The sequence below is a fragment of the Ambystoma mexicanum genome, chromosome 8, assembly GCF_040938575.1.
Source record: "Ambystoma mexicanum isolate Mex_15411 chromosome 8, UKY_AmexF1_1, whole genome shotgun sequence".
Taxonomy (NCBI): Eukaryota; Metazoa; Chordata; class Amphibia; order Caudata; family Ambystomatidae; genus Ambystoma; species Ambystoma mexicanum.
The window spans coordinates 2,758,707-2,778,647 of record NC_090929.1 but is presented as its reverse complement, the minus strand read 5'-3'; the positions used below and the strand labels follow the sequence as shown (position 1 = coordinate 2,778,647).

General features: G+C 53.8%; 1 protein-coding gene across 2 annotated transcripts in view; it reads right to left on the bottom strand.

The window, feature by feature from the left end:
- The window catches only part of COL27A1 (collagen type XXVII alpha 1 chain), a 1,990,256-nt gene that overhangs the window by 355,181 nt on the left and 1,615,134 nt on the right, over positions 1–19,941 (bottom strand). For both annotated transcript variants that reach the window (XM_069609095.1, XM_069609096.1), the window contains exon 45: positions 381–434. In XM_069609095.1, the coding sequence (XP_069465196.1) occupies positions 381–434 (54 nt within the window). The remainder of the gene's footprint in view (positions 1–380; positions 435–19,941) is intronic.

Here is a 19,941-nt window from a genome sequence, read left to right as displayed (position 1 = left end):
GGACAGGGCATGCGACAGGGCACGTGACAGGGCATGTGACAGGGCATGCGACTGGGCATGCAACAGGGTATGTGACAGGGCACATGACAGGGCATGAGACAAGGCACATGACAGGGTATGTGACAGGACACGTGACAGGGCACATGACAGGGCTTGCGACAGGGCATGCGACAGGGCACGTGACAGGGCATGCGAAAGGGCACGTGATAGGGCACGTGACAGGGCATGCGACAGGGCACGTGACAGGGCATGCGACAGGGCACGAGACAGGGCAAGCAACAGGGCACGCGACAGTAAAGATATTGTTATCTCGCTGCTGTCTTTAATTCTGAGGTCCATTTTCTGGTCTCAACAGGAACCTTTGCTAGACCATGGTTTACCTCTGCGCCTTTGGATCCCTTCAGTCCCGGCAGTCCTCGTGGCCCAGTGTTGCCCTGCAAAGAGAATACATCCTTAGTTTGTGCTCACATGATGGCATACGTGGCCCTATCCTCCATGATACCAGCTCGTCATTGGCGGCTCAAGACATCTGCTGACAGAAGCATAAAGAGGTCTATGTGGCAACCCTTGACTGAGCCACAGTTTATATGCAGTCTGGCCAAGACACACTCATGTACTGAGGTAGCCTCAGCTCTGCCAGTGCCATAGCCCCCCATGTGACACTTACTGACTGAGGTAGCCTCAGCTCTGTCAGTGCCATAGCCCCCCATGTGACATTTACTGACTGAGGTAGCCTCAGCTCTGTCAGTGCCATAGCCCCCCATGTGACATTTACTGACTGAGGTAGCCTCAACTCTGCCAGTGCCATAGCCCCCCATGTGACATTTACTGACTAAGGTAGCCTCAGCTCTGCCAGTGCCATAGCCCTCCATGTGACACTTACTGACTGGGGTAGCCTCAGCCTTGTCAGTTCTATATACCCCCTCCATGTGCCACTCACTGACTGGGGTAGCCTCAGCTCTGTCAGTGGCATAGACCCCCATGTGACACTTACTGACTGGGGTAGCCTCAGCCTTGTCAGTTCTATATACCCCCTGCATGTGACACTTACTGACTGAGGTAGCCTCAGCTCTATTGGTGCCATAGCCCCCCGTCCATGTGACACTTACTGACTGGGGTAGCCTCAGCCCTGTCAGTGCCATAGCCCCCCATGTGACACTTACTGACTGAGGTAGCCCCAACTCTGTCAGTACCATAGCCCCCCATGTGACACTTACTGACTGAGGTAGCCTCGGCTCTGTCAGTGCCATAGCCCCCCATGTGACACATACTGACTGAGGTAGCCTCGCCTCTGTCAGTGCCATAGCCCCCCATGTGACACAGACTGACTGAGGTAGCCTCGGCTCTGTCAGTGCCATAGCCCCCCCCATATCACACTTACTGACTGAGGTAGCCTCAGCTCTGTCAGTGCCATAGCCCCCCATGTGACACATACTGACTGAGGTAGCCTCAGCTCTGTCAGTACCATAGCCCCCCATGTGACACATACTGACTGAGGTAGCCTCAGATCTTTCAGTGCCATAGCCCCCCCCCATGTGACACTTACTGACTGAGGTAGCCTCAGCTCTGTCAGTGCCATAGCCCCCTTCCACCTGACACTTACTGACTGGGGTAGCCTCACCTCTTTCAGTGCCATAGCCCCCCCATATCACACTTACTGACTGAGGTAGCCTCAGCTCTGTCAGTACCATAGCCCCCCATGTGACACATACTGACTGAGGTAGCCTCAGCTCTTTCAGTGCCATAGCCCCCTTCCATGTGACACTTACTGACTGAGGTAGCCTCAGCTCTGTCAGTGCCATAGCCCCCTTCCATGTGACACTTACTGACTGAGGTAGCCTCAGCTCTTTCAGTGCCATAGCCCCCCATATCACACTTACTGACTGAGGTAGCCTCAGCTCTGTCAGTACCATAGCCCTCCATGTGACACATACTGACTGAGGTAGCCATAGCTCTTTCAGTGCCATAGCCCCCCATATCACAGTTACTGACTGAGGTAGCCTCAGCTCTGTCAGTACCATAGCCCCCCATGTGACACATACTGACTGAGGTAGCCTCTTCTCTTTCAGTGCCATAGCCCCCCCATGTGACACTTACTGACTGAGGTAGCCTCAGCTCTGTCAGTGCCATAGCCCCCTTCCATGTGACACTTACTGACTGAGGTAGCCTCAGTTCTGTCAGTGCCATAGCACCCCCCATGTGACACTTACTGACTGAGGTAGCCTCAGCTCTGTCAGTGCCATAGCCCCTCTTATGACACTTACTGACTGAGGTAGCCTCAGCTCTGTCAGTGCCATAGCCCCCTTCCATGTGACACTTACTGACTGAGGTAGCCTCAGCTCTGTCAGTGCCATAGCCCCCCATTATCACACTTACTGACTGAGGTAGCCTCAGCTCTGTCAGTGCCATAGCACCCCCATGTGACACTTACTGACCGAGGTAGCCTCAGCTCTGTCAGGGTCATAGCCTCCCATATGACACTTACTGACTGAGGTAGCCTCAGATCTGTCAGGGCCATAGCCCCCATATGACACTTACTGACTGAGGTAGCCTCAGCTCGGTCAGTGCCATAGCCCCCCATATGACACGTACTGACTGAGGCAGCCTCAGCTCTGTCAGTGCTTTAGCCTCCCCCATGTGACACTTACTGACTGAGGTAGCCTCAGCTCTGTCAGTGCCATAGCCCCCCATGTGACATTTGCTGACTGAGGTAGCCTCAGCTCTGTCAGTGCCATAGTCCGCCATGTGACACTTACTGAGTGTGGTAGCCTCAGCTCTGTCAGCACCATAGCCCCCTTCCATGTGACACTTACTGAATGAGGTAGCCTCAGCTCTGTAAGTGCCATATCCCCCTATATCACACTTACTGACTGAGGGAGCCTAAGCTCTGTCAGTGCCATAGCCCCCATATGACACTTACTGACTGAGGTAGTCTCAGCTCTGTCAGTGCCATAGCTCCCCATATGACACTTACTGACTGAGGTAGCCTCAGCTCTGTCAGTGCCATAGCCCCCTTGCATGTGACACTTACTGTCTGAGGTAGCTTCAGCTCTGTCAGTGTGGTAGCCCCCCATATCACACTTACTGACTGAGGTAGCCTCAGCTCTGTCAGTGCAATGGTCTCCCATGTGACACTTACTGACTGAGGTAGCCTCAGCTCTGTCACTGCCATAGGCTTCCATGTGACACTTACTGACTGAGGTTGCCTCAGCTCTGTCAGTGCCATAGCCCCCATGTGACATTTGCTGACTGAGGTAGCCTCAGCTCTGTCAGTGCCATAGTCCGCCATGTGACACTTACTGAGTGTGGTAGCCTCAGCTCTGTCAGCACCATAGCCCCCTTCCATGTGACACTTACTGACTGAGGTAGCCTCAGCTCTGTCAGTGCCATAGCTCCCTTCCATGTGACACTTACTGACCGAGGTAGCTTCAGCTCTGTCAGTGCCATAGCCCTCCATATGACACTTACTGACCGAGGTAGCCTCAGCTCTGTCAGTGCCATAGCCCCCCATATCACACTTACTGACCGAGGTAGCCTCAGCTCTGTCAGTGCCATAGCCCCCCATATGACACTTACTGACCGAGGTAGCCTCAGCTCTGTCAGGGCCATAGCCTCCCATATGACACTTACTGACTGAGGTAGCCTCAGATCTGTCAGGGCCATAGCCCCCATATGACACTTACTGACTGAGGTAGCCTCAGCTCGGTCAGTGCCATAGCCCCCCATATGACACGTACTGACTGAGGTAGCCTCAGCTCTGTCACTGCTTTAGCCTCCCCCATGTGACACTTACTGACTGAGGTAGCCTCAGCTCTGTCAGTGCCATAGCCCCCCATGTGACATTTGCTGACTGAGGTAGCCTCTGCTCTGTCAGTGCCATAGTCCGCCATGTGACACTTACTGAGTGTGGTAGCCTCAGCTCTGTCAGTACCATAGCCCCCTTCCATGTGACACTTACTGAATGAGGTAGCCTCAGCTCTGTAAGTGCCATAGCCCCCCATATCACACTTACTGACTATGGGAGCCTCAGCTCTGTCAGTGCCATAGCCCCCATATGACACTTACTGACTGAGGTAGCCTCAGCTCTGTCAGTGCCATAGCCCCCCATATCACACTTACTGACTGAGGTAGCCTCAGCTCTGTCTGTGCCATAGCCCCCTTGAATGTGAAACTTAATGACTGAGGTAGCCTCAGCTCTGTCAGTGCGGTAGCCCCCCATATCACACTTACTGACTGAGGTAACCTCAGCTCTGTCAGTGCAGTAGTCCCCCATGTGACACTTACTGACTGAGGTAGCCTCAGCTCTGTCACTGCCACAGGCTTCGATGTGACACGTACTGACTGAGGTCGCCTCAGCTCTGTCAGTGCCATAGCCCCCTTCCATGTGACACTTACTGACTGAGGTCGCCTCAGCTCTGTCAGTGCCATAGCCCCCATGTGACACTTACTGACTGAGGTAGCCTCAGCTCTGTCAGTGCCATAGCCCCCCATGTGACACTTGCTGTCTGAGGAAGCCTCAGCTCTGTCAGTGCAATAACCTCCAATGGGACCCTTACTGACCAAGGTAGCCTCAGCTCTGTCAGTGCCATAGCCCCCATATGACACTTACTGACTGAGGTAGCCTCAGCTCTGTCAGTGCCATAGCTCCCTTCCATGTGACACTTACTGACCGAGGTAGCCTCAGATCTGTCAGTGCTTTAGCCTCCCCCATGTGACACTTACTGACTGAGGTAGCCTCAGCTCTGTCAGTGCCATAGCCCCCTTGTGGCACTTACTGACTGAGGTAGTCTCAGCTCTGTCAGTGCCATAGCCCCCCATATCACACTAACTGACTGAGGGAGCCTCAGCTCTGTCAGTGCCATAGCCCCCATTATCACACTTACTGACTGAGGTAGCCTCAGCTCTGTCAGTGCCATAGCCCCCCATATGACACTTACTGACTGAGGTAGCCTCAGCTCTGTCAGGGCCATAGCCGCCCATATGACACTTACTGACGAAGGTAGCCTCAGCTCTGTCAGGGCCATAGCCCCCCATATGACACTTACTGACTGAGGTAGCCTCAGCTCTGTCAGTGCCATAGCCCCCCCATGTGACACTTACTGACTGAGGTAGCCTCAGCTCTTTCAGTGCCATATCCTCCCATGTGACACTTACTGACTGAGCTAGCCTCAGCTCTGTCAGTGCTATAGCCCCCATGTGACACTTACTGACTGTGGTAGCCTCATCTCTGTCAGTGCCATATCACACTTACTGACTGAGGTAGCTTCAGCTCTGTCAGTGCCATAGCCCCCCATATCACACTTACTGACTGAGGTAGCCTCATCTCTGTCAGTGCCATAGCCCCCCATATCACACTTACTGACTGAGGTAGCCTCAGCTTTGTCAGTGCCATAGCCCACCCCATGTTACACTTACTGACTGATGTAGCCTCAGCTCTGTCAGTGCCCTAGCCCCCCATTTCACACTTACTGACTGAGGTAGCCTCAGCACTGTCAGTGCCATAGCCCCCCATATCACACTTACTGACTGAGGTAGCCTCAGCTTTGTCAGTGCCATAGCCCCCCATGTGACACTTATTGACTGAGGTAGCCTCAGCTCTGTCAGTGCCATAGCCCCCCATATCACACTTACTGACTGAAGTAGCCTCAGCTCTGTCAGTGCCATAGCCCCCCATATCACACTTACTGACTGAGGTAGCCTCAGCTCTCTCAGTGCGGTAGCCCCCATTATCACACTTACTGACTGAGGTAGCCTCAGCTCTGTCAGTGCAATGGTCCCCCATGTGACACTTACTGACTGAGGTAGCCTCAGCTCTGTCACTGCCATAGGCTTCCATGTGACACTTACTGACTGAGGTTGCCTCAGCTCTGTCAGTGCCACAGCCCCCCATGTGACATTTACTGTCTGAGGTAGCCTCAGCTCTGTCAGTGCAATAGCCCCCCATGAGACCCTTACTGACCGAGGTAACCTCAGCTCTGTCAGTGCCATAGCCCCCATATGACACTTACTGAATGAGGTAGCCTCAGCTCTGTCAGTTCCATAGCTCCCTTCCATGTGACACTTACTGACAGAGGTAGCCTCAGCTCTGTCAGTGCCATAGCCCCCCATATCACACTTACTGACTGAGGTAGCCTCAGCTTTGTCAGTGCCATAGCCCCCCATACAACACTTACTGACTGAGGTAGCCTCACCTCTGTCAGGGCCATAGCTCCCCATATCACACGTACTGACTGAGGTAGCCTCAGATCTGTCAGTGCTATAGCCTCCCCCATGTGACACTTACTGACTGAGGTAGCCTCAGCTCTGTCAGTGCCATAGCCCCCCATATCACACTTACTGACTGAGGTAACCTCAGCTCTGTCAGTGCTATAGCCCCCCATATCACACTTACTGACTGAGGTAGCCTCAGCTCGGTCAGTGCCATAGCCCCCATATAACACTTACTGACTGAGGTAGCCTCAGCTCTGTCAGTGCCATAGACCCCATATCAAACCTTCTGACTGAGGTAGCCTCAGCTTTGTCAGTGCCATAGCCCCCCCATGTGACACTTACTGACTGAGGTAGCCTCAGCTCTGTCAGTGCCATAGCCCCCCATATCACACTTACTGACTGAGGTAGCCTCAGCTCTGTCAGTGCCATAGCCCCCCATATCACACTGACTGAGGTAGCCTCAGCTTTGTCAGTGCCATAGCCCTCCCATGTGACACTTATTGACTGAGGTAGCCTCAGCTCTGTCAGTGCCATAGCCCCTCCATATCACACTTACTGACTGAGGTAGCCTCAGCTCTGTCAGTGCCATAGCTCCCCATATGACACGTACTGACTGAGGTAGCCTCAGCTCTGTCAGTGCCATAGCCCCCCCGTATCACACTTACTGACTGAGATAGCCTCAGCTCTGTCAGTGCCAAAGCCCCCCATAACACACTTACTGACTGAGGTAGCCTCAGCTCTGTCAGTGCCATAGCTCCCTTCCAAGTGACACTTACTGACTGAGGTAGCCTCAGCTCTATCAGTGCCATAGCACCCCATATCACACTTACTGACTGAGGTAGCCTCAGCTCTGTCAGTGCCATAGCCCCCCATATCACACTTACTGACTGACGTAGCCTCAGCTTTGTGAGTGCCATAGCCCCCCATGTGACACATACTGACTGAGGTAGCCTCAGCTCTGTCAGTGCCATAGCCCCCCATATCACACTTACTGACTGAGGTAGCCTCAGCTCTGTCAGTGCCATAGCCCCCCCATGTGACACTTACTGACTGAGGTAGCCTCAGCTCTGTCAGTGCCATAGCCCCGCCATATCACACTTACTGACTGAGGTAGCCTCAGCTCTGTCAGTGCCATAGCCCCCCCATGTGACACTTACTGACTGAGGTAGCCTCAGCTCTGTCAGTGCCATAGCCCCCCCATGTGACACTTACTGACTGAGGTAGCCTCAGCTTGGTCAGTGCCATAGCCCCCATATCACACTTACTGACTGAGGTAGCCTCAGCTCTGTCAGTGCCATAGCCCCCCCCATGTGACACTTACTGACTGAGGTAGCCTCAGCTCCGTCAGTGCCATAGCCCCGCCATATCACACTTACTGACTGAGGTAGCCTCATCTCTGTCAGTGCCATAGCCCCCCCATGTGACACTTACTGACTGAGGTAGCCTCAGCTCTGTCAGTGCCATAGCCCCCCCGTGTGACACTTACTGACTGAGGTAGCCTCGGCTCTATCAGTGCTATAGCCCCCCATGTGACACTTACTGACTGAGGTAGCCTTAACTCTGTCGGTGCCATAGCCCCCCCCATTGTGACAATTACTGACTGAGGTAGCCTCGGCTCTGTCAGTGCTATAGCCCCCCATGTGACACTTACTGACTGAGGTAGCCTCAGCTCTGACAGTGCCATAGCCCCCCCCCATGTGACACTTACTGACTGAGGTAGCCCCGGCTCTGTCAGTGCTATAGCCCCCCCATGTGACACTTACTGACTGAGGTAGTCTCAGCTCTGTCAGTGCCATAGCCCCCCCCATGTGACACTTACTGACCGAGGTAGCCTCAGCTCTGTCAGTGCCATAGCCCCACCATATCACACGTACTGACGGAGGTAGCCTCAGCTCTGTCAGTGCCATAGCCCCCCATATCACACTTACTGACTGAGGTAGCCTCAGCTCTGTCAGTGCCATAGCCCCCCATATGAAACTTACTGACTGAGGTAGCCTCAACCCTGTCAGTTCTATATACCCCCTCCATGTGCCACTCACTGACTGAGGTAGCCTCAGCTCTGTCAGTGCCATAGCCCCCTTCCATGTGACACTTACTGACTGGGGTAGCCTCAGCTCTGTCAGTGCCATAGCCCCCCATGTGACACTGACTGACTAAGGTAGCCTCAGCCCTGTCAGTTCTATATACCCCCTTCCATGTCCACTCACTGACTGAGGTAGCCTCAGCTCTGTCAGTGCCATAGTCCGCCATGTGACACTTACTGAGTGTGGTAGCCTCAGCTCTGTCAGCACCATAGCCCCCTTCCATGTGACACTTACTGAATGAGGTAGCCTCAGCTCTGCCAGTGCCATAGGCCCCCCATGTGACACTTACTGACTGAGGTTGTCTCAGCTCTGTCCGTGCCATAGCCCCCATATCACATTTACTGACTGAGGTAGTCTCAGCTCTGTCAGTGCCATAGCCCCCCGACCATGTGACACTTACTGACTGAGGTAGCCTCAGCTCTGTCAGTGCCATAGCCCCCCATATGACACTTACTGACTGAGGTAGCCTCAGCTCTGTCAGTGCCATAGCCCCCCATATCAAACTTACTGACTGAGGAAGCCTCAGCTCTGTCAGTGCCATAGCCCCCCATATCACACTTTCTGAATGAGGTAGTCTCAGCTTTGTCAGTGCCATAGCCCCCCCCCATGTGAAACTTACTGACTGAGGTAACCTCAGCTCTGTCAGTTCCATAGCCCACCCCCATGTGACACTTACTGACCGAGGTAGCCTCGGCTCTGTCAGTGCTATAGCCCCCATGTGACACTTACTGACTGAGGTAGCCTCAGCTCTGTCAGTACCATAGCCCCCCATATCACACTTACTGACTGAGGTAGCCTCAGCTCTGTCAGTGCCATAGCCCCCCATACCACACTTACTGACTGCGGTAGCCTCAGCTCTGTCAATGCCATAGCCCCCCATATCACACTTACTGACTGAGGTAGCCTCAGCTCTGTCAGTGCCATAGCCCCCCATATCACACTTACTGACTGATGTAGCCTCAGCTTTGTGAGTGCCATAGCCCCCCCATGTGACACTTACTGACTGAGATAGCCTCAGCTCTGTCAGTGCCATAGCCCACCATATCACACTTTCTGACTGAGGTAGCCTCAGCTTTGTCAGTGCCATAGCCCCCCCATGTGACACTTACTGACTTAGGTAGCCTGAGCTCTGTCAGTGCCATAGCCCCCCATATCACACTTACTGACTGAGGTAGCCTCAGCTCTGTCAGTGCCATAGCCTCCCATGTGACACTTACTGACTGAGGTAGCCTCGGCTCTGTCGGTGCTATAGCCCCCCATATCACACCTACTGACTGAGGTAGCCTCAGCTCTGTCAGTGCCATAGCCCCCCCATATGAAACTCACTGACTGAGGTAGCCTCAGCCCTGTTAGTTCTATATACCCCCTCCATGTGCCACTCACTGACTGAGGTAGCCACAGCTCTGTCAGTGCCATAGCCCCCTTCCATGTGACACTTACTGACTGGGCTAGCCTCAGCTCTGTCAGTGCCATAGCCCCCCCATGCGACACTTATTGACTGAGGTAGCCTCAGCTCTGTCAGTGCCATAGCCCCCTTCCATGTGACACTTACTGACTGAGGTAGCCTCAGCTCTTTCAGTGCCATAGCCCCCCATATCACACTTACTGACTGAGGTAGCCTCAGCTCTGTCAGTACCATAGCCCTCCATGTGACACATACTGACTGAGGTAGCCATAGCTCTTTCAGTGCCATAGCCCCCCATATCACAGTTACTGACTGAGGTAGCCTCAGCTCTGTCAGTACCATAGCCCCCCATGTGACACATACTGACTGAGGTAGCCTCTTCTCTTTCAGTGCCATAGCCCCCCCATGTGACACTTACTGACTGAGGTAGCCTCAGCTCTGTCAGTGCCATAGCCCCCTTCCATGTGACACTTACTGACTGAGGTAGCCTCAGTTCTGTCAGTGCCATAGCACCCCCCATGTGACACTTACTGACTGAGGTAGCCTCAGCTCTGTCAGTGCCATAGCCCCTCTTATGACACTTACTGACTGAGGTAGCCTCAGCTCTGTCAGTGCCATAGCCCCCTTCCATGTGACACTTACTGACTGAGGTAGCCTCAGCTCTGTCAGTGCCATAGCCCCCCATTATCACACTTACTGACTGAGGTAGCCTCAGCTCTGTCAGTGCCATAGCACCCCCATGTGACACTTACTGACCGAGGTAGCCTCAGCTCTGTCAGGGTCATAGCCTCCCATATGACACTTACTGACTGAGGTAGCCTCAGATCTGTCAGGGCCATAGCCCCCATATGACACTTACTGACTGAGGTAGCCTCAGCTCGGTCAGTGCCATAGCCCCCCATATGACACGTACTGACTGAGGCAGCCTCAGCTCTGTCAGTGCTTTAGCCTCCCCCATGTGACACTTACTGACTGAGGTAGCCTCAGCTCTGTCAGTGCCATAGCCCCCCATGTGACATTTGCTGACTGAGGTAGCCTCAGCTCTGTCAGTGCCATAGTCCGCCATGTGACACTTACTGAGTGTGGTAGCCTCAGCTCTGTCAGCACCATAGCCCCCTTCCATGTGACACTTACTGAATGAGGTAGCCTCAGCTCTGTAAGTGCCATATCCCCCTATATCACACTTACTGACTGAGGGAGCCTAAGCTCTGTCAGTGCCATAGCCCCCATATGACACTTACTGACTGAGGTAGTCTCAGCTCTGTCAGTGCCATAGCTCCCCATATGACACTTACTGACTGAGGTAGCCTCAGCTCTGTCAGTGCCATAGCCCCCTTGCATGTGACACTTACTGACTGAGGTAGCTTCAGCTCTGTCAGTGTGGTAGCCCCCCATATCACACTTACTGACTGAGGTAGCCTCAGCTCTGTCAGTGCAATGGTCTCCCATGTGACACTTACTGACTGAGGTAGCCTCAGCTCTGTCACTGCCATAGGCTTCCATGTGACACTTACTGACTGAGGTTGCCTCAGCTCTGTCAGTGCCATAGCCCCCATGTGACATTTGCTGACTGAGGTAGCCTCAGCTCTGTCAGTGCCATAGTCCGCCATGTGACACTTACTGAGTGTGGTAGCCTCAGCTCTGTCAGCACCATAGCCCCCTTCCATGTGACACTTACTGACTGAGGTAGCCTCAGCTCTGTCAGTGCCATAGCTCCCTTCCATGTGACACTTACTGACCGAGGTAGCTTCAGCTCTGTCAGTGCCATAGCCCTCCATATGACACTTACTGACCGAGGTAGCCTCAGCTCTGTCAGTGCCATAGCCCCCCATATCACACTTACTGACCGAGGTAGCCTCAGCTCTGTCAGTGCCATAGCCCCCCATATGACACTTACTGACCGAGGTAGCCTCAGCTCTGTCAGGGCCATAGCCTCCCATATGACACTTACTGACTGAGGTAGCCTCAGATCTGTCAGGGCCATAGCCCCCATATGACACTTACTGACTGAGGTAGCCTCAGCTCGGTCAGTGCCATAGCCCCCCATATGACACGTACTGACTGAGGTAGCCTCAGCTCTGTCACTGCTTTAGCCTCCCCCATGTGACACTTACTGACTGAGGTAGCCTCAGCTCTGTCAGTGCCATAGCCCCCCATGTGACATTTGCTGACTGAGGTAGCCTCTGCTCTGTCAGTGCCATAGTCCGCCATGTGACACTTACTGAGTGTGGTAGCCTCAGCTCTGTCAGTACCATAGCCCCCTTCCATGTGACACTTACTGAATGAGGTAGCCTCAGCTCTGTAAGTGCCATAGCCCCCCATATCACACTTACTGACTATGGGAGCCTCAGCTCTGTCAGTGCCATAGCCCCCATATGACACTTACTGACTGAGGTAGCCTCAGCTCTGTCAGTGCCATAGCCCCCCATATCACACTTACTGACTGAGGTAGCCTCAGCTCTGTCTGTGCCATAGCCCCCTTGAATGTGAAACTTAATGACTGAGGTAGCCTCAGCTCTGTCAGTGCGGTAGCCCCCCATATCACACTTACTGACTGAGGTAACCTCAGCTCTGTCAGTGCAGTAGTCCCCCATGTGACACTTACTGACTGAGGTAGCCTCAGCTCTGTCACTGCCACAGGCTTCGATGTGACACGTACTGACTGAGGTCGCCTCAGCTCTGTCAGTGCCATAGCCCCCTTCCATGTGACACTTACTGACTGAGGTCGCCTCAGCTCTGTCAGAGCCATAGCCCCCATGTGACACTTACTGACTGAGGTAGCCTCAGCTCTGTCAGTGCCATAGCCCCCCATGTGACACTTGCTGTCTGAGGAAGCCTCAGCTCTGTCAGTGCAATAACCTCCAATGGGACCCTTACTGACCAAGGTAGCCTCAGCTCTGTCAGTGCCATAGCCCCCATATGACACTTACTGACTGAGGTAGCCTCAGCTCTGTCAGTGCCATAGCTCCCTTCCATGTGACACTTACTGACCGAGGTAGCCTCAGATCTGTCAGTGCTTTAGCCTCCCCCATGTGACACTTACTGACTGAGGTAGCCTCAGCTCTGTCAGTGCCATAGCCCCCTTGTGGCACTTACTGACTGAGGTAGTCTCAGCTCTGTCAGTGCCATAGCCCCCCATATCACACTAACTGACTGAGGGAGCCTCAGCTCTGTCAGTGCCATAGCCCCCATTATCACACTTACTGACTGAGGTAGCCTCAGCTCTGTCAGTGCCATAGCCCCCCATATGACACTTACTGACTGAGGTAGCCTCAGCTCTGTCAGGGCCATAGCCGCCCATATGACACTTACTGACGAAGGTAGCCTCAGCTCTGTCAGGGCCATAGCCCCCCATATGACACTTACTGACTGAGGTAGCCTCAGCTCTGTCAGTGCCATAGCCCCCCCATGTGACACTTACTGACTGAGGTAGCCTCAGCTCTTTCAGTGCCATATCCTCCCATTTGACACTTACTGACTGAGTTAGCCTCAGCTCTGTCAGTGCTATAGCCCCCATGTGACACTTACTGACTGTGGTAGCCTCATCTCTGTCAGTGCCATATCACACTTACTGACTGAGGTAGCTTCAGCTCTGTCAGTGCCATAGCCCCCCATATCACACTTACTGACTGAGGTAGCCTCATCTCTGTCAGTGCCATAGCCCCCCATATCACACTTACTGACTGAGGTAGCCTCAGCTTTGTCAGTGCCATAGCCCACCCCATGTTACACTTACTGACTGATGTAGCCTCAGCTCTGTCAGTGCCCTAGCCCCCCATTTCACACTTACTGACTGAGGTAGCCTCAGCTTTGTCAGTGCCATAGCCCCCCATGTGACACTTATTGACTGAGGTAGCCTCAGCTCTGTCAGTGCCATAGCCCCCCATATCACACTTACTGACTGAAGTAGCCTCAGCTCTGTCAGTGCCATAGCTCCCCATATCACACGTACTGACTGAGGTAGCCTCAGCACTGTCAGTGCCATAGCCCCCCATATCACACTTACTGACTGAGGTAGCCTCAGCTCTCTCAGTGCGGTAGCCCCCATTATCACACTTACTGACTGAGGTAGCCTCAGCTCTGTCAGTGCAATGGTCCCCCATGTGACACTTACTGACTGAGGTAGCCTCAGCTCTGTCACTGCCATAGGCTTCCATGTGACACTTACTGACTGAGGTTGCCTCAGCTCTGTCAGTGCCACAGCCCCCCATGTGACATTTACTGTCTGAGGTAGCCTCAGCTCTGTCAGTGCAATAGCCCCCCATGAGACCCTTACTGACCGAGGTAACCTCAGCTCTGTCAGTGCCATAGCCCCCATATGACACTTACTGAATGAGGTAGCCTCAGCTCTGTCAGTTCCATAGCTCCCTTCCATGTGACACTTACTGACAGAGGTAGCCTCAGCTCTGTCAGTGCCATAGCCCCCCATATCACACTTACTGACTGAGGTAGCCTCAGCTTTGTCAGTGCCATAGCCCCCCATACAACACTTACTGACTGAGGTAGCCTCACCTCTGTCAGGGCCATAGCTCCCCATATCACACGTACTGACTGAGGTAGCCTCAGATCTGTCAGTGCTATAGCCTCCCCCATGTGACACTTACTGACTGAGGTAGCCTAAGCTCTGTCAGTGCCATAGCCCCCCATATCACACTTACTGACTGAGGTAACCTCAGCTCTGTCAGTGCTATAGCCCCCCATATCACACTTACTGACTGAGGTAGCCTCAGCTCGGTCAGTGCCATAGCCCCCATATAACACTTACTGACTGAGGTAGCCTCAGCTCTGTCAGTGCCATAGACCCCATATCAAACCTTCTGACTGAGGTAGCCTCAGCTTTGTCAGTGCCATAGCCCCCCCATGTGACACTTACTGACTGAGGTAGCCTCAGCTCTGTCAGTGCCATAGCCCCCCATATCACACTTACTGACTGAGGTAGCCTCAGCTCTGTCAGTGCCATAGCCCCCCATATCACACTGACTGAGGTAGCCTCAGCTTTGTCAGTGCCATAGCCCTCCCATGTGACACTTATTGACTGAGGTAGCCTCAGCTCTGTCAGTGCCATAGCCCCTCCATATCACACTTACTGACTGAGGTAGCCTCAGCTCTGTCAGTGCCATAGCTCCCCATATGACACGTACTGACTGAGGTAGCCTCAGCTCTGTCAGTGCCATAGCCCCCCCGTATCACACATACTGACTGAGATAGCCTCAGCTCTGTCAGTGCCAAAGCCCCCCATAACACACTTACTGACTGAGGTAGCCTCAGCTCTGTCAGTGCCATAGCTCCCTTCCAAGTGACACTTACTGACTGAGGTAGCCTCAGCTCTATCAGTGCCATAGCACCCCATATCACACTTACTGACTGAGGTAGCCTCAGCTCTGTCAGTGCCATAGCCCCCCATATCACACTTACTGACTGACGTAGCCTCAGCTTTGTGAGTGCCATAGCCCCCCATGTGACACATACTGACTGAGGTAGCCTCAGCTCTGTCAGTGCCATAGCCCCCCATATCACACTTACTGACTGAGGTAGCCTCAGCTCTGTCAGTGCCATAGCCCCCCCATGTGACACTTACTGACTGAGGTAGCCTCAGCTCTGTCAGTGCCATAGCCCCGCCATATCACACTTACTGACTGAGGTAGCCTCAGCTCTGTCAGTGCCATAGCCCCCCCATGTGACACTTACTGACTGAGGTAGCCTCAGCTCTGTCAGTGCCATAGCCCCCCATATCACACTTACTGACCGAGGTAGCCTCAGCTCTGTCAGTGCCATAGCCTCCCATGTGACACTTACTGACTGAGGTAGCCTCGGCTCTGTCGGTGCTATAGCCCCCCATATCACACCTACTGACTGAGGTAGCCTCAGCTCTGTCAGTGCCATAGCCCCCCCATATGAAACTCACTGACTGAGGTAGCCTCAGCCCTGTTAGTTCTATATACCCCCTCCATGTGCCACTCACTGACTGAGGTAGCCACAGCTCTGTCAGTGCCATAGCCCCCTTCCATGTGACACTTACTGACTGGGCTAGCCTCAGCTCTGTCAGTGCCATAGCCCCCCCATGCGACACTTATTGACTGAGGTAGCCTCAGCTCTGTCAGTGCCATAGCCCCCATATCACACTTACTGACTGAGGTAGCCTCAGCCTTGTCAGTGCCATAGCCCCCCCATGCGACACTTACTGACTGAGGTAGCCTCAGCTCTGTCAGTTCTATATACTCCCTCCATGTGCCACTCACTGACTGAGGTAGCCTCAGCTCTGTCAGTGCCATAGCCCCCTTCCATGTGGCACTTACTGACTGGGGTAGCCTCAGCTCTGTCAGTGCCATAGCCCCCCATGTGACACTGACTGACTAAGGTAGCCTCAGCCCTGTCAGTTCTATATACCCCCTTCCATGTCCACTCACTGACTGAGGTAGCCTCAGCTCTGTCAGTGCCATAGTCCGCCATGTGACACTTACTGAGTGTGGTAGCCTCAGCTCTGTCAGCACCATATCCCCCTTCCATGTGACACTTACTGAATGAGGTAGCCTCAGCTCTGCCAGTGCCATAGGCCCCCCATGTGACACTTACTGACTGAGGTTGTCTCAGCTCTGTCCGTGCCATAGCCCCCATATCACATTTACTGACTGAGGTAGTCTCAGCTCTGTCAGTGCCATAGCCCCCACACCCATGTGGCACTTACTGACTGAGGTAGCCTTAGCTCTGTCAGTGCCATAGCCCCCCATATGACACTTACTGACTGAGGTAGCCTCAGCTCTGTCAGTGCCATAGCCCTCCGATATCACACGTACTGACTGAGGTAGCCTCAGCTCTGTCAGTGCCATAGCCCCCCATATCACACTTACTGACTGAGGTAGCCTCAGCTCTGTCAGTGCCATAACCCCCCATATCACACTTTCTGACTGAGGTAGTCTCAGCTTTGTCAGTGCCATAGCCCCCCCATGTCACACTTACTGACTGAGGTAGCCTCAGCTCTGTCAGTGCCATAGCCCCCTATATCACACTTACTGACTGAGGTAGCCTCAGCTCTGTCAGTTCCATAGCCCACCCCCATGTGACACTTACTGACCGAGGTAGCCTCGGCTCTGTCAGTGCTATAGCCCCTCATGTGACACTTACTGACTGAGGTAGCCACAGCTCTGTCAGTGCCATAGCCCCCCATACCACACTTTCTGACTGAGGTAGCCTCAGCTCTGTCAGTGCCATAGCCCCCATACCACACTTACTGACTGCGGTAGCCTCAGCTCTGTCAGTGCCATAGCCCCCCATATCACACTTACTGACTGAGGTAGCCTCAGCTCTGTCAGTGCCATAGCCCCCCATATCACACTTACTGACTGAGGTAGCCTCAGCTCTGTCAGTGCCATAGCCCCCCATGTGACACTTACTGACTGAGGTAGCCTCGGCTCTGTCGGTGCCATAGCCCCCCATATGAAACTTACTGCCTGAGGTAGCCTCAGCCCTGTCAGTTCTATATACCCCCTCCATGTGCCACTCACTGACTGAGGTAGCCTCAGCTCTGTCAGTGCCATAGCCCCCTTCCATGTGACACTTACTGACTGGGGTAGCCTCAGCTCTGTCAGTGCCATAGCCCCCCCATGGGACACTTATTGACTGAGCTAGCCTCATCTCTGTCAGTGCCCTAGCCCCCCATATCACACTTACTGACTGAGGTAGCCGCAGCTCTGTCAGTGCCATAGCCCCCCATATGAAACTTACTGACTGAGGTAGCCTCAGCCCTGTCAGTTCTATATACCCCCTCCATGTTCCACTCACTGACTGAGGTAGCCTCAGCTTGTCAGTGCCATAGCCCCCTTTCATGTGACACTTACTGACTGGGGTAGACTCAGCTCTGTCAGTGCCGTAGCCCCCCCATGTGACACTTATTGACTGAGGTAGCCTCAGCTCTGTCAGTGCCATAGCCCCCCATGTGACACTTACTGAATGAGGTAGCCTCAGCCTTGTCAGTGCCATAGCCCCCCCATGCGACACTTACTGACTGAGGTAGCCTCAGCTCTGTCAGTGCCATAGCCCCCATATCACACTTACTTACTGAGGTAGCCTCAGCTCTGTCAGTGCATAGCCCCCCATATCACACTTACTGACTGAGGTAGCCTCAGCTCTGTCAGTGCCATATCCCCCTCCATATCACACATACTGACTGAGGTAGCCTCAGCTCTGTCAGTGCCATAACCCCCCATATCACACTTACTGACTGAGGTAGCATCAGCTCTGTCAGTGCCATAGCCCCCACCATATCACACGTAGTGACTGAGGTAGCCTCAGCTCTGTCAGTGCCATAGCCCCCCCATGTGAAACTTACTGACTGAGGTAGCCTCAGCTCTGTCAGTGCCATAGTCCCCCATATTACACTTACTGACTGAGGTAGCCTCAGCTCTGTCAGTGCCATAGCCTCCCCATGTGACAGTTACTGACCGAGGTAGCCTCGGCTCTGTCAGTGCTATAGCCCCCCATGTGACAATTACGGACTGAGGTAGCCTCAGCTCTGTCAGTGCCATAGCTTCCCCCATGTGACACTTACTGACTGAGGTAGCCTCAGCTCTGTCAGTGCCATAGCCCCCCATACCACACTTTCTTACTGCGGTAGCCTCAGCTCTGTCAGTGCCATAGCCCCCCATATTACACTTACTGACTGAGGTAGCCTCAGCTCTGTCAGTGCCATAGCCCCCATATCACACTTACTGAATGAGGTAGCCTCAGCTCTGTCAGTGCCATAGCCCCCCATATCACACTTACTGACTGAGGTAGCCTCAGCTCTGTCAGTGCCATAGCCCCCCATATCACACTTACTGACTGACGTAGTCTCAGCTTTGTGAGTGCCATAGCCCCCCCATCCGACACTTACTGACTGAGGTAGCCTCAGCTCTGTCAGTGCCACAGCCCCCCCATGTGACACTTACTGACTGAGGTAGCCTCAGCTCTGTCAGTGCCATAGCCCCCCATATCACACTTACTGACTGAGGTAGCCTCAGCTCTGTCAGTGCCATAGCCCCCATATGACACTTACTGACTGAGGTAGCCTCAGCTCGGTCAGTGCCATAGCCCCCCATATGACACGTACTGACTGAGGTAGCCTCAGCTCTGTCACTGCTTTAGCCTCCCCCATGTGACACTTACTGACTGAGGTAGCCTCAGCTCTGTCAGTGCCATAGCCCCCCATGTGACATTTGCTGACTAAGGTAGCCTCTGCTCTGTCAGTGCCATAGTCCGCCATGTGACACTTACTGAGTGTGGTAGCCTCAGCTCTGTCAGTACCATAGCCCCCTTCCATGTGACACTTACTGAATGAGGTAGCCTCAGCTCTGTAAGTGCCATAGCCCCCCATATCACACTTACTGACTATGGGAGCCTCAGCTCTGTCAGTGCCATAGCCCCCATATGACACTTACTGACTGAGGTAGCCTCAGCTCTGTCAGTGCCATAGCCCCCCATATCACACTTACTGACTGAGGTAGCCTCAGCTCTGTCTGTGCCATAGCCCCCTTGAATGTAAAACTTAATGACTGAGGTAGCCTCAGCTCTGTCAGTGCGGTAGCCCCCCATATCACACTTACTGACTGAGGTAACCTCAGCTCTGTCAGTGCAGTAGTCCCCCATGTGACACTTACTGACTGAGGTAGCCTCAGCTCTGTCACTGCCACAGGCTTCGATGTGACACGTACTGACTGAGGTCGCCTCAGCTCTGTCAGTGCCATAGCCCCCTTCCATGTGACACTTACTGACTGAGGTCGCCTCAGCTCTGTCAGTGCCATAGCCCCCATGTGACACTTACTGACTGAGGTAGCCTCAGCTCTGTCAGTGCCATAGCCCCCCATGTGACACTTGCTGTCTGAGGAAGCCTCAGCTCTGTCAGTGCAATAACCTCCAATGGGACCCTTACTGACCAAGGTAGCCTCAGCTCTGTCAGTGCCATAGCCCCCATATGACACTTACTGACTGAGGTAGCCTCAGCTCTGTCAGTGCCATAGCTCCCTTCCATGTGACACTTACTGACCGAGGTAGCCTCAGATCTGTCAGTGCTTTAGCCTCCCCCATGTGACACTTACTGACTGAGGTAGCCTCAGCTCTGTCAGTGCCATAGCCCCCTTGTGGCACTTACTGACTGAGGTAGTCTCAGCTCTGTCAGTGCCATAGCCCCCCATATCACACTAACTGACTGAGGGAGCCTCAGCTCTGTCAGTGCCATAGCCCCCATTATCACACTTACTGACTGAGGTA